Source organism: Ziziphus jujuba, chromosome 6, assembly GCF_031755915.1.
Source record: "Ziziphus jujuba cultivar Dongzao chromosome 6, ASM3175591v1".
NCBI classification, from domain to species: Eukaryota; Viridiplantae; Streptophyta; class Magnoliopsida; order Rosales; family Rhamnaceae; genus Ziziphus; species Ziziphus jujuba.
In genome coordinates, this window is record NC_083384.1 from 29238671 (window position 1) to 29253496 (window position 14826).

The following is a 14826-nucleotide window of genomic DNA, read 5'->3' on the forward strand; positions in this document are numbered from 1 at the left end:
TTTACGTGTACTGTTCATGTACACTGTTCATCTATGTTTAAACATCCTTTTTTTTTTTTAGATTTTTTTTGGGCTAAAATATCTGTGTATAAACATTAATCTCCAGCTTGTGTTGCTGCCGAGCTACTGTTTACGTATACTATTCACGTGCACTGTTCATCTATGTTTAAACATCCTTTTTGTTTTTTTAGATTTTTTTTTTTGGCTAAAATACCTGTGTACATCAATCTCCAGCTTGTGTTGCTGCCGAGCTATGTTGCTGCCAAGATACTGTTTACGTGACTATTCACGTGCACTGTTCATTTGTGTTTAAACATCTTTTTTTTTTTTTAGATTTTTTTTAAAAAACATTTTTGGCTAAAATACCTGTGTATAAACATCAATCTCCAGCTTCTCTTTCCTTCTAACTGAAGTAAACCACATTGGTAAATAAACGGCAAACTAGACTAAAAGCAAACTAGCATACATTTAGTCAAATAATCAAACAAGACTTCATGTTTCCAATACATGACAATTTAAGAAGTCTATAATCATAACTCAACTCTCTTTTAGTAACTAAGCTGATAGTTATTGCAATATGACAAAAAAAGAAAAAAAAATGTAACAAAAAGAGGAATGTTTAAACGCAGGTAAAGAGTTTACGTGAACAATACGCATGAACAGTAATCACAAAGCTTGCTTTCTTAAGTTTCTTGCTTTCTTAAGTTTTCTGTACTAGTTTGTACTATGGCTTTTTTATCCTAGTTAACAAATATACCAACCAATGATAGAATCCCATGAAAATAATCTAGTTTTCTACAAAACCAACAAACATAATATCAGCTTTTTGTTCTCTGCAGAATTTACCACAGCATTGAGCATCCTATTCCTTAAAGCACTTTCCTTTTTCGTTTCGATTATTAATGTCCCATAGGATATTTCTGTGTGCTTCATCTAGCTTAGGACTTTTTAGATCTTTTTTTGAGATGCCAATCTATCCATTGACAAACACACCTAAGTAGAGGCTAGAAAATTCCTAATAAGCATAAGTCCAATAAACAGGCATAGAAAAAACATGAGAAAGATGAAATAAACAGGCCAATAAGTCTTCTATCAAATAAACTAAGGTGGTGAAGTACAATGTGGCATTTTAGAAGTAAATCAATAACATGACAGATTAGAATATTGAAGTAGAGCAAAATGGCAGTGGTATGTGGAAGAAGATAATCTGTTGCAAAAATGGCTGCTCTTCTCTTCATTTGTCATGATGTAAAGAAATTAAACGTTCCAAACATAAAGAGTAGCACGTGAATATACGGCAAAACCAGTATACATTCAATCCAATAATCAAAACACATCTCTATTTTACTTAGTCAGCTAATAGTGCTTGCTATAAGATAGAAAATCCCAGACAAGCACACCAAAATAAAAAAACAAATTCTTCTCCCAAATCTGTTGCAAGATAGGTCATCCTTTCGCTTTCTCATGCAGACCTGCCAAAGTCCAGCAAGTCCTTAGATTAGCAGCATGTTAGTTCAATAAAATATCGAAGACCATATGATACCACTTAGTTTCATACCTGTGGAAGACAAACTATCAGCTTTAGAATCATATTCCGAGGCGTGCTGAGGACTTTCCTCATTTTGTGAGGACCTATATAGATGAGTAACATGGTTTGTACAAAGTATGATCATACAAATTGCATAAGAATAATAAATAGTAAATGTATTATTTTCTTACGGATTGTTAAGGAGTGGATAGTTTCTTCTGTCGTGCGATTGCCCAATTTTTCCACATCCATTGCAACATTGACCTTTATACTTTGCGGCATTTGTTGCCTTCTCCTTTCCCCTTTTTAATCTTTGTCCGCATCCTTTTGCCCTCACAGCAGATGGGTCTATCAAAGCCTCATAGTCATGAGCAGTGCTACCTTTTTCAGAAATGCCTCCACTTTTCGTGTTGCTAACTATGGATTCAATCTTGCCTAGCAAACTTTGAAGACCATCATTGACAATTACACTTGCCTCTTCATATATTATGGCTTTATCAATGACTTCCGAAGCAAGTTGGAATAGTTTAGCTCGCCAAGTCAACATTGAACTACGCTATCCACCTATCTCAACACCTTGCTTATCGGTTATTATTTGACATTTTGCACCTCTAGTCCACCTTTTCATTATATATTGATTTGGCAAAGGAATGTTATCAAACAGTCTCAAGAATGCCAAGATATGTCTACAAGGAAGTCCTTCACTCTCAAACTTCTTACATGTACAAGATGCAAAGTCCAATTCTTTATCATAAGCAATTTTTTGCACTCTACGAACACGTTCTTTTGGACTCTCGACCACATACATTTTGTGTGTAGCATTTTCACGAACAAATTGTGCCATTATTACTAAGCTATTCCATAACTCATCTTGAAACTTAAGAAAAATCTTGCGTGTGTAAATCTCAGCCATTTGCTTTTCCATTTCCAATGGCAATTTCAAAACAAGCTTCTCATTAATATCAACGTGATCAGCCCCTAACTCTTCGTGACGTTGATGTGCAAGCGCCCTATTAAATCGAAGTATGAAATCCATCAATAAGTTTCTCTTCGAAACATATTTCTTGAAAAATGCATGAGAGCTTTCCGCACGTTGTCTACTTGACATTCCAGCTGAGAATATATGGTTAACATATGCAGGCACCCATCTTGAATGTAGCTCAAATATTGATTTTAACCAATCATTGTTATCTAGGCTTGCCTTCTCGATGGTAGTCACCCATTTTCTTTCAAACTCTTCAGGGCATTTTGATTCCCAAATGCATTGTTGGAAGTCCTTATAAAAAATCTCTATAGGTAATCACATTTAAATACGTAGAGAACTTCTCAAATATGTGCCAACTACAATACCTATGAAATGTATTCGGTAAGCTCTGAACTATAGCCTTTGTCATTGCAGGATCTTGATCAGTAATGATCATTTTTGGGTTTTTCGTCGGCATGCTATCCTTTAATAGCTCAAACAACCAAACAAATGATTCCGTTTTTTCATCACTTAAAAAGGCACATGCAAAAGGTACCATTTGACCATGATTGTTCACCCCCACCAAGGGTGCAAATATCATACCATATTGATTAGTGTTGTAAGTTGTATCAAATACAACTACATCACCAAAACATCCATAAGCTCTTCTAGACACTGAATCAGCCCAAAAACAACGCTTCAATTTACCATCATCATCTACATCTATTTTAAAAAAGAAGCATGGATCCTTTTCTTGCTCGGTTAGGAAATATTCCTTTAAAAGTTCTGCATCTTGTCCTCTTAATTCATTCCGCACTTTAGCTTCATGGTTATATATATCCTTCTTTGTACACCCAATATTCTCTATACCTCTAGCTTCAAATTCAAGAATGCTTATTTGTTGATGAGTCAACACATTTGCTGTTGAAAACTGCAAAGTTAGTGACTTCTTGGCTTCAGACACACTACGATGTGATCTCAATAAATGCACTCTTCGAGGGGTTGATAATGGATGACTATATTCTTCAACAAATACAGTGATGACAAATTTCCCCGTTTTTGACCTAACCACAGCAAGTTTAGCTTTACAATTTTCTCTTGTCATCTCCCGACACCTTTTTCTCTCACCATCCTTTATAAAAGATACTCCTTCCTTAAAACACACAAATTCTTTCCTGACAACTTCTTTTGCACCTTTACATCTCTTAGTCGAACTGCTATGAACACTAAACCCCGCCTCTTTTGCATATTTAATGTAGAACTCATGTGCCCCATCTATCGATTCAAACTCTTGTCCAACCTTTAGTTTGCAGTTTTCAGCCACTTAGGGAATATAAACGTCATCCACGGATTTTGAATGTGACAGCAAGGATATGTCTTCAACTCGTCTACAATCTGAATTTGCTTCCAACTGTTCTACACTCATGTTTCCAATCTGAATTTGCTTCCAACTATTCTACACTCAAACCAGCTTCTTATTGATCAATTTGTAACCTGGTAGACGGCAGAGCAAAACCATCATGAGAGGTGGTAATATCTTTTATTTTAAGAAAGTTTAGTTTCTAAATAGAAGAGAAAAATATTGCAAAAATAAAGGATCTTCAGCCAAAATCTGCCGAGTTTGCATTATGGTTGCTGATCCAGTACACTCTATAACGAAAGAAACAAATATGCGTGCATCAACAGAAAAAAAAAATAAATAAATAAATCTGAATCATGGGGTTCAAAAAGGTTAATAGTACATATAAAAATGAAAAATATAAGTTGCAAAACAATGAAATAATTACATCTTTGCTAGATAAATGGAAAAAAAAAAATATTGATACATAACTCTTTAATCAATGAGAGGTTAACAAATCTACGCAAAGGCTATTAAAAGAATAAAAATAAAAAGCAATGATATCAATTTAATCTATTGACTCTATGTTTCATGCATATTAAAGGGATTATAATTATTCAAAGTTCTTATTCAAGGATATATATACATATGTCTTTATGTGTGTGTGTGTGTGTGTAGATATAGGAATTACAAAATAGAATTACTTTGTGTTCCAATTATAACAAACTTATTTTCTCTTGTATAGCATGCATCGATTGGCCATTCATATACTCCAAAAACAAGTGGTGTAAATATCTCTTTCGTGTTAGTATTATGATAGACTAAGTGAATTGATTATTACACAATGAACAGTATGCGTGAACAGTAGCATGAACAGTATGCGTGAACAGTGGTATTTATACACCAGGAAAGAAAAATAACATGCATACATTCATGCTTTTTCTGCGAAAAATATCATTTTCTAAATTTTCGAAAATTATCATGAAGATTGGCCTTCGTTCAAGTTATTTCTCAACCCAAATCACAATCCCACATTTAACAACTTCAACTATGCAAGACTACATAAAATCACCAACATAAAAAACAGAATGAAAAAAAAATTACAAAACATAAACTCACTCAATTACTCACAGATACGAAGAGCCAGAATACAGACATGCAGAGTAGAAGATTATGAGCTAGTGGGTACAGAGAAGGGTGGCAATCGTGGTGCGAGCTGGTGCGTTTGCAAGATGGCAATGCTGTGGCAATGGTGGTGCGATCTGGTGGGTTTGCAAGGATGGCAATGCTTGTTGCTACTGGTGCGATTGGGAATTTTGGCTGGTTGCTGCTGGTGCGATTGGGAATTTTGACAAAGTCCTTTCGAGCTGGTGAGAGCAGGAATGTAACAGCCCAGACCACCTGCATCAAGATATTGTCCGCTTTGGGGTATTCCAGACCGTAGCCCCCTTTAAGGTTTTACGTTCCCTGTCAACGCAGCGGAAGGCCTCTTGAAGGAAAAGATATCCACACGCTTATAAGCCATGCTTCGTTCCCCTTTCCAACCGATGTGGAATGTTACAGGGAATGTGAGCGGGAAGGGCTCAGGGGAAATTTGGCCAGCCATTCTCACATGCGAGTTGCTGTGAAGTTGGGCCGTAGATGCCAGCAGTGCAAATCGAAGGGCAGAAAATTTCATCACATGTTTGGTCCACATATAACCCATGCGGTCGGTCCTCAGGCTAGCCTCTCTCTCTCTCTCTCTCTCTCTCTATATATATATATATTGAGAAGCAGAGCTTCTATGTTTGAAGCGTGCAAGGTTGAAGGAAAGTCAAGGTCAATGAACTTCAATGGCAGGCCTGGTAATACTATAAAAAATGAAAGGTTATTACTATTGTTCTTGATCTTGTTGCTTGTTGAATCTAGAGAAAAGCCGACGAGAATTGAAGTTCATGGGCAGCCTCCATTGCCAATGGCTTGAAGATAGTAAAGAATAAATCTGTGAATTGTTGGCCGTCGCTGGTACCGCAAAGGATGAGATCGGAGAGATGCTTGGAACTGCATTGCCTGGTTTTTACCTCGTATCTCCCCCAGGTAGTTTTCAACATCATCACCACCTGGTTTTTACCTCGTAGCCATCAGAAAAGGGTACGAATGACAATGCAGTGGCCAAAGTGGATCTCCAGTGGACATGCAGCATGTGTCGGTGAGCATAGAGAACGGTGACAAAGGTGACCTGTGCTCCGATCGAAATGAGTCGATTTACAAATGGAAGATGAGGGTTGGAATGCAGTTGCCGGATTCCACCATGATTCACAAATGGAGGCTTTGAACTTTCGGTGTCGAGGAAGCTTATGAAAGACGAGAGTTGATCAAATATGGACAACAATATCTCAATAGTTGTTGATTTGCGCATGAATTCCTAAGATTAAAATGAAAAGACAATAATTTTTCACATTTTATTAGTTAATAGCTGCCATTATAATTTTAAAAATAAAACTTAAATAGAAGATGTTAAAAAAAAAATCCTAATACATCAATAATTATTAAAATTATAATAAATACAAATTCGTTTAAAAAACGTTTTGTTAAATTAAACTAATGTTAAAATTCACAATCCTTTTAGTAGAACTAAATTTGGTCATTCTTAAATTTCAATGAGTCAAAATATATTAAAAATAATATTTTAACTTTTTAAAGTCCTAGATGATGAAGTTTTACCATAGAACCCCGTCAATCAGCACCAAAGCCACTGGGTATGATTTGTGACATTGTTTCCCATCAAATTAAACTAACGGATCATTAAAATTTCACACTATTTGAAGGACCCATTCATAAAAACATTAGCAACTATTTATATTTAAAATACTCAATGTATTCCGTATAATTTAATGCTAAATGCACTATATTTACTCTGCCGAGTTTTTTTATAACCTTTTTACAACACATCACCGTTCACTATGCTCACCGACACATGCGGCAATAAGTAATATGCCAATATATATGAATAGGATGTCTCTATTTTATAAGCTTTTTTCAACACATCATGCTGGTTATGTGGGATTCGGCCTTTGTTTTATTAAGGCCCATATGTCCTTTAATGGGCCTTTTTATTTACGCATCCAGCTTTGTATTCAAACATCTAAGGCAACCCATATGCCCTTAGAATGGAATATTATGTTGTGATTGCCTGTTGATTAATACCTTATTAAAATAAAATTATCATTAATGATCATTAGATTTTGTCAATAAATTTAATTTATTATTAATGATCATTAGATTTTGTCAATAAATTTTATCCTTTAATTATGTGTATGTATATATTGAAGATATAAATAAATTTTATCCTTTAATTATGTGTATGTATATATTGAAGATATATACATATATATATATATGAATACATAATTAATAATTTTCAAGTTGGCTTGTTCTGTATTCTGTAGTACTTGTCAAATTCAATTACAATTAGGGGGTGTTTGGAGGGCAAAAGAGTTATTTTGTTTATTATTGTTCTCTTATCTATGTGACCCTAGAAACAGTGGCTTGTCAATTTTACATATAATTTATTCCGTTGGGGTTTGATAAGTTGTGATCCTCTCCAGGATATTTAGTCAAAATGAATAATTTTTTTTTAACTTAGAAAATGTGTTTTATTTTCGTACCATGAGTACGTATGGTTGATAAATTCGGATGCAAATCACTTTTTATTTTTTTATTATTATTATTATTTTTTGGTGAAAAGCCAAAGATCTCTTCAATTGAGGAAGTTTTAGAGAAATGATAAGGTGGTCGTTGCAATATTAATTGCATTCTCTCATGCAGTCTGCAGGGCATGTGAGTATATCAAAAATTATAATTTATAGTCCTATGATATGGCTTTACTTATAAATTTTCTAAAGTCTCAATTATTAAGTCCCTTTAATATTATCTTCTTTAATTACTCTTTTTGCCTCTCCTGCACTTTGGAGAGTTCATACATCATTGTAATTAGCTAGCAATCAACCTCAAGGATTTGGTGAAGTCTGCCCAGTTTATGCATTTTACGAAAAATGACAGAAGCATATAACTTAACTACAAAAAAAAAAAAAAAAAAAAAAAAAACTTTATTGGAGCCCAGTAAGCAAACTAGTACTAAATCAGGTTATATGAACGTAATATTGATTGCATCTCCCACAAGTTTGATTGGTGAACCACTTCGGATTTCATCTCCTGGATAGAGAAAATAATGAAAATTTAGCTCCAGTTTCATGAACTGGGAAATTAATCAACTTTGCTCAAAAATTATAAAAATCTCAGCAAAGGAAGAGAAATAGACGTACATACATATAGTTGTTCCAAATTTTATGCGAGACAGAATTTTAATTACCGCACGATCAGCGAGTGTATATGGTGTTGGGTGTATTCTAATCCAATTATTCACAAACATAATAAAAGTCAATATCATCAGAGAAAAAAATCCAATTATTCACAACCATAATAATCTAGAATTACTTATGCTCAAAGTTAAAAACATGTGGCTGTAAAATAAAGTAGAAGTTTGATGGTTCTAGATCGATTGAAATCAGCCACAAGGTCAAGTCGGTTAAAGTGGTTGACACTAATTGTACATGTGAAGAAAACCGACTTTACCATCCTACAAATAGCTATTTGCTGTACATGTGTAGTGTCAACTAGCCATTACTAAGCTAAGATTACCTAAATTCCACTAAATTGAATCACTAAGGGTTCTTCAGGACACAAGGGAAATAGCAGCTAAAAATGCTGAGGTTATAAGTTATATAGCCTCATAAAGTTTATAAGATTTGAACTTTTGTTAATAACTTTAAGTTCTATTAGAATCCAACTAAACCATGTAAGTTAGCTCTCACACAAGTGAAAAGTGACAATTAATATTTTTATGTTTGGACGATCCTGTTAATGAATGTGTGTGTGTGTCAGTGTCACATATGTTTCTTTCTATTTCATGATTTATCTCTCCATTACTCATATTCAGATCAACATATGACTGTGCCGAGACTCATGATTGTTACTAAAGTGGTTCTCATCCATATAAGATGTTTTAACATACAATTTATGAAGAATTTGAGACCCTTCTGTAGATCTTGTACTATTGAAGTTGGTTTTTAATAAGGGACTGTTTTATCCTGGGCATTCTTTGCAATAAGAAACTGGAAGCTCCAACGACACGGAAGAAACAGTATTTTTTTTAATTCATTATTTTTTAAAAAAATTTCTCTGCATATATATGTAAAATGGCTCATAGAAGTTATTAAAGAAATTCATATTGATATCACGAAAACAAGTAATCCAATGTCAAAATAAGAAGAAAGAGAAGAGGAAGAGAGAAATTCTTCAAACACCATTCATTTGAAGCTACGTGCAGTGGTGTCTGCATAGCTCACACACATATTCTTCAAAACCTGCAACTAAATACTACAAAATTCACCAATATATATACATGAAAAATCCTTCAAAATATTTTTCATAAGAAAATATTTTTATTTTCCCTGAATGAGTGTCACAAAAATTTCCTCTAGAAATTACCTTACAAGTTGTTAATTATTAGTTTATAAATTACCACTAAAATACTGCAAAATGCATGTTGTAAACAAAGTTTATCAACTCTTATTAATTAATATACAAAAAAGAAAAAAAAAAGTTTAAACGGACTTAAATTAGCATACGTCGAATATGCTTTGATTTTTTTTTAGTAGCAGCAAAGCATGTCTTGAAGTTGTAGCACGGAATTGTTCTGTTTTTCCGGTTCCTCAATATCCAATTGCTCTGCATTTTCAAAACAGTCACATAAGCTTGAGTTTCTTAGAATGTGATTCATCCTCGTCTTCTTCCTCAAGAAAGCCAACAGTTTCACTTCCACTTGATTCACAACATTCATTGAAGCTTCTCTTATTCTTTCTTTCAGTTTCTGCATCACATCTCTCCATGTCTTGTTTGTATACAAACCGAACCCCAAACTTCTTAATCTCGTCATACTCACTTTCATTGTTGTTGACATAATCTGAAAAACTATGAGAGACATGGAAAGAGGCCTCAGTACTACAGGTAGAGGGCCAATCTAGTCCATCCATTTCTTCGCTAGATTCCAAAGACCGTCTTTCTACATACCATATGAACACGTGATCTGAACTAAACTTGTTGTACTTGCAGGATGAAGTATAATCATGATATTCGTAAAGACTACCATCATCGATGGTTTTGAAATTCAGTGTACAACTAGGAATTAACATTCTATTGTTGTCAATTTTATTCCAATGAAAAACAATGCAGAAAGCCAAAGCCAAGAAGTCGTCATTATTCCAATATGGAGGAAGCATAATATTATTGATTGAACTCCCACAAGTTTGATGGTTGAACCACACCGGAATCTCATCTCCTGGATAGCAAAAACTATGATAAGTTGTGACCTGTTTCATGAACATGGGAAATTAATCAACTTGCTCAAAAAATTATAAACCATCTCAACGAATGAAGACAAATAGATATACATACCCTTCCAAATTTTATACGAGCCAGAATTTGAATTACTGCACGATGAGCTATCATGGTGTTGTGTGTATTCTGATCCAATTTTGCACATCCGTAAAAGTCAATATAATCCTCATAACTCGCATATTCAATGATATCACCCAGATGCTGTAATAGTGGAGCCCTCCAGTCTGAAATGTTCTCCAGTGACGTGCAGCTACTTGCAGACAAACTCAAACATAGCGATGGAAGCTCTGGTAAAGATTTCAATCTCTCACAATCATCCAATTTCAATTGACGCAAAGACGGTGGAAGGGAAGGCAATTTTTGAACTTTTGAACAGACGAGAAGCCATATCTTCTCAAGGTTCCTTAAATTACATAGACTGTTGGGGAGAAACTTAAGATCCTTGCAACCTTCTATAAATAAATCTTTGAGGGATACTAGATTTTCAACAGACTTTGGCAACTCTTTAATCCCCGAGAAATCTAAACAAAGATTTCTCAAGTGTTCCATGGGCTCCAAGATTTCTGGAAACGTTTTCAGTTTCTCACAACCAGTCAGATCTAGTTCTTCAAGAGATTTCAAATGACAAATGCTTGTTGGAAGACTTTTAAGTCTTTTACAAAACCCCAAATCTAATTTAACAAGACCCGAGAGATATCCAATTGATGGGGGCACTGTTTCTATTGCCGTCTCACGCATAAGTAAAGATGTTAAATTCGGTGCAAACTTTTGAGACATGTGAGTTTGAGATGAGTAGAGACATAAATTGCCTGTAAAACTTTGGATGCAACTTTTCAGAAACGTGAAATTATTCAAAACATTCTTAACGCCTCCTAACCTTGGGGAAGGTACAGTTTGAACTTCTTGTTATCAATATTGTCACAATAAATTTTGAGAAATCGTAGATTATACATCTCTGAGAAGGATGCATGGCACATTTTTATGTCTTTACTAATTTCAGACATGTTGAATGAGATTCCTTCAACTGCTGCCGTACCCTGACAGTCAAATGAACACTAACATAGATAAGCACACTATATAATTAAGGGTATCTATTAAGAACTCTGTATATAAATTTGATAATTTTATATTTTTGGAAGAAACTTTTTATTTGTGTTTCTTTTCTTGGTAAGAAGATATCTGTCCTTTTAAAAAGGAAATCAATAGTGCATATGCACTTACCATATTTCTTTCCAGGACATGGCAAACATCTTTAACATCCCACAATCGACTACGTTTACCAGGTTCTCTGTGTTCATCACAAACAATTGTATGACCCACTTGCCGCAATAAATCATGCATCCATAGCTTATTGTCTTTACGACATTCAATCAAAGACTTTTCAATAAGAACAGTTAATCCTATTTTCGTAAAGGAGTCACCTGCATCTAACATCTTTTCTGCATCATCTCTAGTAAAAGACTGATTAATTAGACATGCAATGTCAAGAAATAGATTTTGCTCCCCTTTATCTAATCCCTCGTAACTGATTCTAAGAACATCTAGAATGTCCTTGTTGGGAATTCTTTTCAATTTATTTAATGCACTTTCCCATTCATCAGTGCTTTTGGAGTGAAGGAAAGATCCCAAGACTTTAAGAGCTAATGGATTTCCATCAGCATAGCTTATCACATTGTTTGACAGCATTGCATAATTTTTTGGAGGAGAACTTTTTCCAAAAGCATACAAATTGAGCAGTTTTAAAGATTCAATCTCATTTAAACCATCAAGCTTGTAAATATCATCAGCTACTTTTTTAAGCACTTGTGCATTTCTAGTTGTAACAATGATTCTGCTTCCAAGTGCAAAGTGATAATATCCTTCTACTAAAGCTTCTAACTGGGTTGAACTATCCACATCATCTAGAACAATGAGCACCTTTTTACGACGGAGTTTGTCATTAATAAAAGGTGATGCTACAAATGGTGTATCCATCCTCAGAATAGATTCATCATTTAATAACTCAGACAAAAGTTTCTTTCTCAAATGATTTGCTCCGTATCTTGAATATTCTTCCCTAACATTCCAAAGAAAATAGTAGCCTTCAAATTGAAAATATGATAATCTTTGAAATACAACACTAGCAAGGGTGGTCTTACCAGTACCTCCCATGCCCCATATGCCTATAATGCGAACATCTTTTGTACTAATTGACAGTCGTGATTCAATTTCTTTGATATGTTTTTCAATTCCAATTAGATGTCCCTTGAGCTGCTCATTAAATGATAGATATTTAGGCAATTTGAATGAAATGTCTTCAAGGATTTTTTGAACTAACTTGTTTTCAGGCCTACAAGAATGATCAAAAAAGATATAAATGTTAAAAAAATAGAACTGAACATATATATATATATATATATTCATATAAAGTGTTGTATCCGAAAACAGAAATGGAGCAACTTTAGTAATATATTTATTTGAATTATACAATTTATTTTCACCGTGGTTCTTATCCATTAAAAATGAAAACAGAGTTTTTTTATTTTTTATTTTTTATTGACTGCATTTTATTATTATTATATTAAATTTTAATATCCTTTATCATCTTAAAATGGAATTTATCAATTTTCTTTCATTTTCTCATTCCTTCAGAATTAGAGAAATGAAGTTAATGATTGTAGAATAGAAAAATTACCTGAAATCCTTGGAATCCAACCCACAAAGATTAGACGCTTCTGTCAAAGCAGCCCTCCACTGATGCACCTTCTCCATTCTGTCTCTGAAACGTTCTTCAAGTTCAGCGAATGAAACCCCATAACTTCCCTTCTGTTTTCGTACAACTGATGGATCTATGCCGTAAAAGATTGGAATAACAATATGCTCTCTTGTTTTCTTGCATTCAAGGATTTGAACAAGTTCATCCAAACACCAAGTGGACGAGGCGTAGTTTTCCGAGAAAATGATCGCCGAAATCTTGGATTCTTCGATGGCTCTTCTAAGTGTTGGGGAAATTTCATCCCCTCTCTCTAGCTCGTGATCCATGAAAGTTAAGATCTGCTTTGCTGATAAAGCTGCATAAAGATAGCTAGCGAATGTATTGCGTGTGTCCTCACCTCTGAAACTGAGAAACACATCGTACTTTTCTTGAAAAGAAAGAGAAGAAGAAGCCATGCTTGCTATAACCAGCTGCAAATCCAAAAGTTAAAGAAAAATATCGATTGGAAATTAAACCTTAATCAGAAACTCTCTCTTCAGTGAAGAAGGGCAGAGATAGAGTTAATCAGAATATAGTTACACTTTACTATAAAGTAGCTTGATCGATCAATCGGAGAAAATATAATTAAGCTTACCCTTAGCATTAGCATTAGCAAGCAGACAAACTTTTACTGCTTTATTGATTCGACAACCAGACCGTGTGGGGTTATCGTTACCAACTTTTCCCTTCTTTTTCCACTCGTTTCGACTTTTTGCAAAAGATTCTCTTCCTTTTTCCCCTTTACCTTCACTATTGTGGACCTGAAGTACACGGCTTAAGCTAAGATTGTCTAAATTTATATATATATTGAAAATGGTCAATAAGATCACTGTTTTTTTTGTTTTTTTGTTTTTTTTGTTTTCTGTTTTTGGGAGATTGAGAGAGGCAGAGTATTTTGGAAGTCGCAGAAAGGAAGTGGATGATACTAATTGTATAAGCTCACTAAAATCTCTCCTATATTCCACCAAATTGAAGGGTTCCTCAAGACGCAGAGGAAAAAGCAGCTCAAAATGATGAGGTGTTAAGTTATAATCTCATTATTTTTATAAGATATGAACTTTTTATATAAGTTAAGTTCTATTAGGATCGAAGCAGAAGGTTAGCTAGACAACTAGTTTTTGATACCATATTAAGTTATCATCATTAGCTCGAAAATTTTAAACTCTTATGAAATTACCCAAATTGTGCAAGCTAGCTATCACACAAAGCGGCACATGGTAATTAATAATTTTATGTTAGCATGATCGTGTTGATGAATGTGGTGTGTCATTGTCACATGTGTTTCTTTCTATTTCATGCACTTTCTCCATTACTCAAATATATATGGAAAATCTTTAATTGAAAATTCAGATATTGATCATAGAAATGGCTCTGCAGAATTTTGGTGATTTATAGTTCAAGTTCGGGTTGGATGTTATTTCTGCTTAATAGGTATAAAAGGAGCAAGTGTAATAATGAACACGCTGAGACTCATGATTGTTGATTTAGTTGTTCTCATCCTTATAACTTGTTTAACAAACAAATAATGAAGAAATTGAGGTCCTTCTGCAGATCTTGAATTCATAAAGTTGGTTTTTATTAATGGTCTGTTTAATCTGAGGCATTCTTTGCATAGGAAACTGGATACTACTAGGACACAGAAGAAACAGGAAGGAACACATGAAATAAATTGTCATTTTTCTAGATTTGAATCTAGCTGCCAAGTAGTAGTTAAAACCTGTTCAAACATTATATAGGAGAAAAAAAAAAAAAAACACTTGGACAGCTCGTACTTGTTACTGGCTACAGACAGATACACAGCTAAGAATAGGAATGCCAATATT

The 14826-nt window shown here is 34.1% G+C and overlaps 3 protein-coding genes across 3 annotated transcripts; all 3 read right to left on the bottom strand.

Annotated features, from left to right (window-relative positions):
- Window positions 1–2805: 2805 nt before the first annotated feature.
- On the bottom strand, window positions 2806–6229 carry LOC132804061 (protein FAR1-RELATED SEQUENCE 5-like). The gene is made up of 3 exons (XM_060817955.1): window positions 5942–6229; window positions 4963–5232; window positions 2806–3792 (listed from the first exon to the last, which is right to left on the bottom strand). The coding sequence occupies exons 1-3, from the start codon at window positions 6227–6229 to the stop codon at window positions 2806–2808; spliced, it is 1545 nt and encodes a 514-aa protein (XP_060673938.1).
- Window positions 6230–9327: 3098 nt separating this feature from the next.
- On the bottom strand, window positions 9328–11046 carry LOC107430143 (disease resistance-like protein DSC1). Its single transcript, XM_060818220.1, has 2 exons — window positions 10327–11046; window positions 9328–10241 (listed from the first exon to the last, which is right to left on the bottom strand). The coding sequence occupies exons 1-2, from the start codon at window positions 11044–11046 to the stop codon at window positions 9618–9620; spliced, it is 1344 nt and encodes a 447-aa protein (XP_060674203.1). The 3' UTR covers window positions 9328–9617.
- LOC125419926 (disease resistance protein RUN1-like) lies at window positions 10839–13759 on the bottom strand. Its single transcript, XM_060818219.1, has 4 exons — window positions 13599–13759; window positions 12944–13434; window positions 11491–12598; window positions 10839–11306 (listed from the first exon to the last, which is right to left on the bottom strand). The coding sequence occupies exons 1-4, from the start codon at window positions 13611–13613 to the stop codon at window positions 11142–11144; spliced, it is 1779 nt and encodes a 592-aa protein (XP_060674202.1). The 5' UTR covers window positions 13614–13759; the 3' UTR covers window positions 10839–11141.
- Window positions 13760–14826: the final 1067 nt, after the last annotated feature.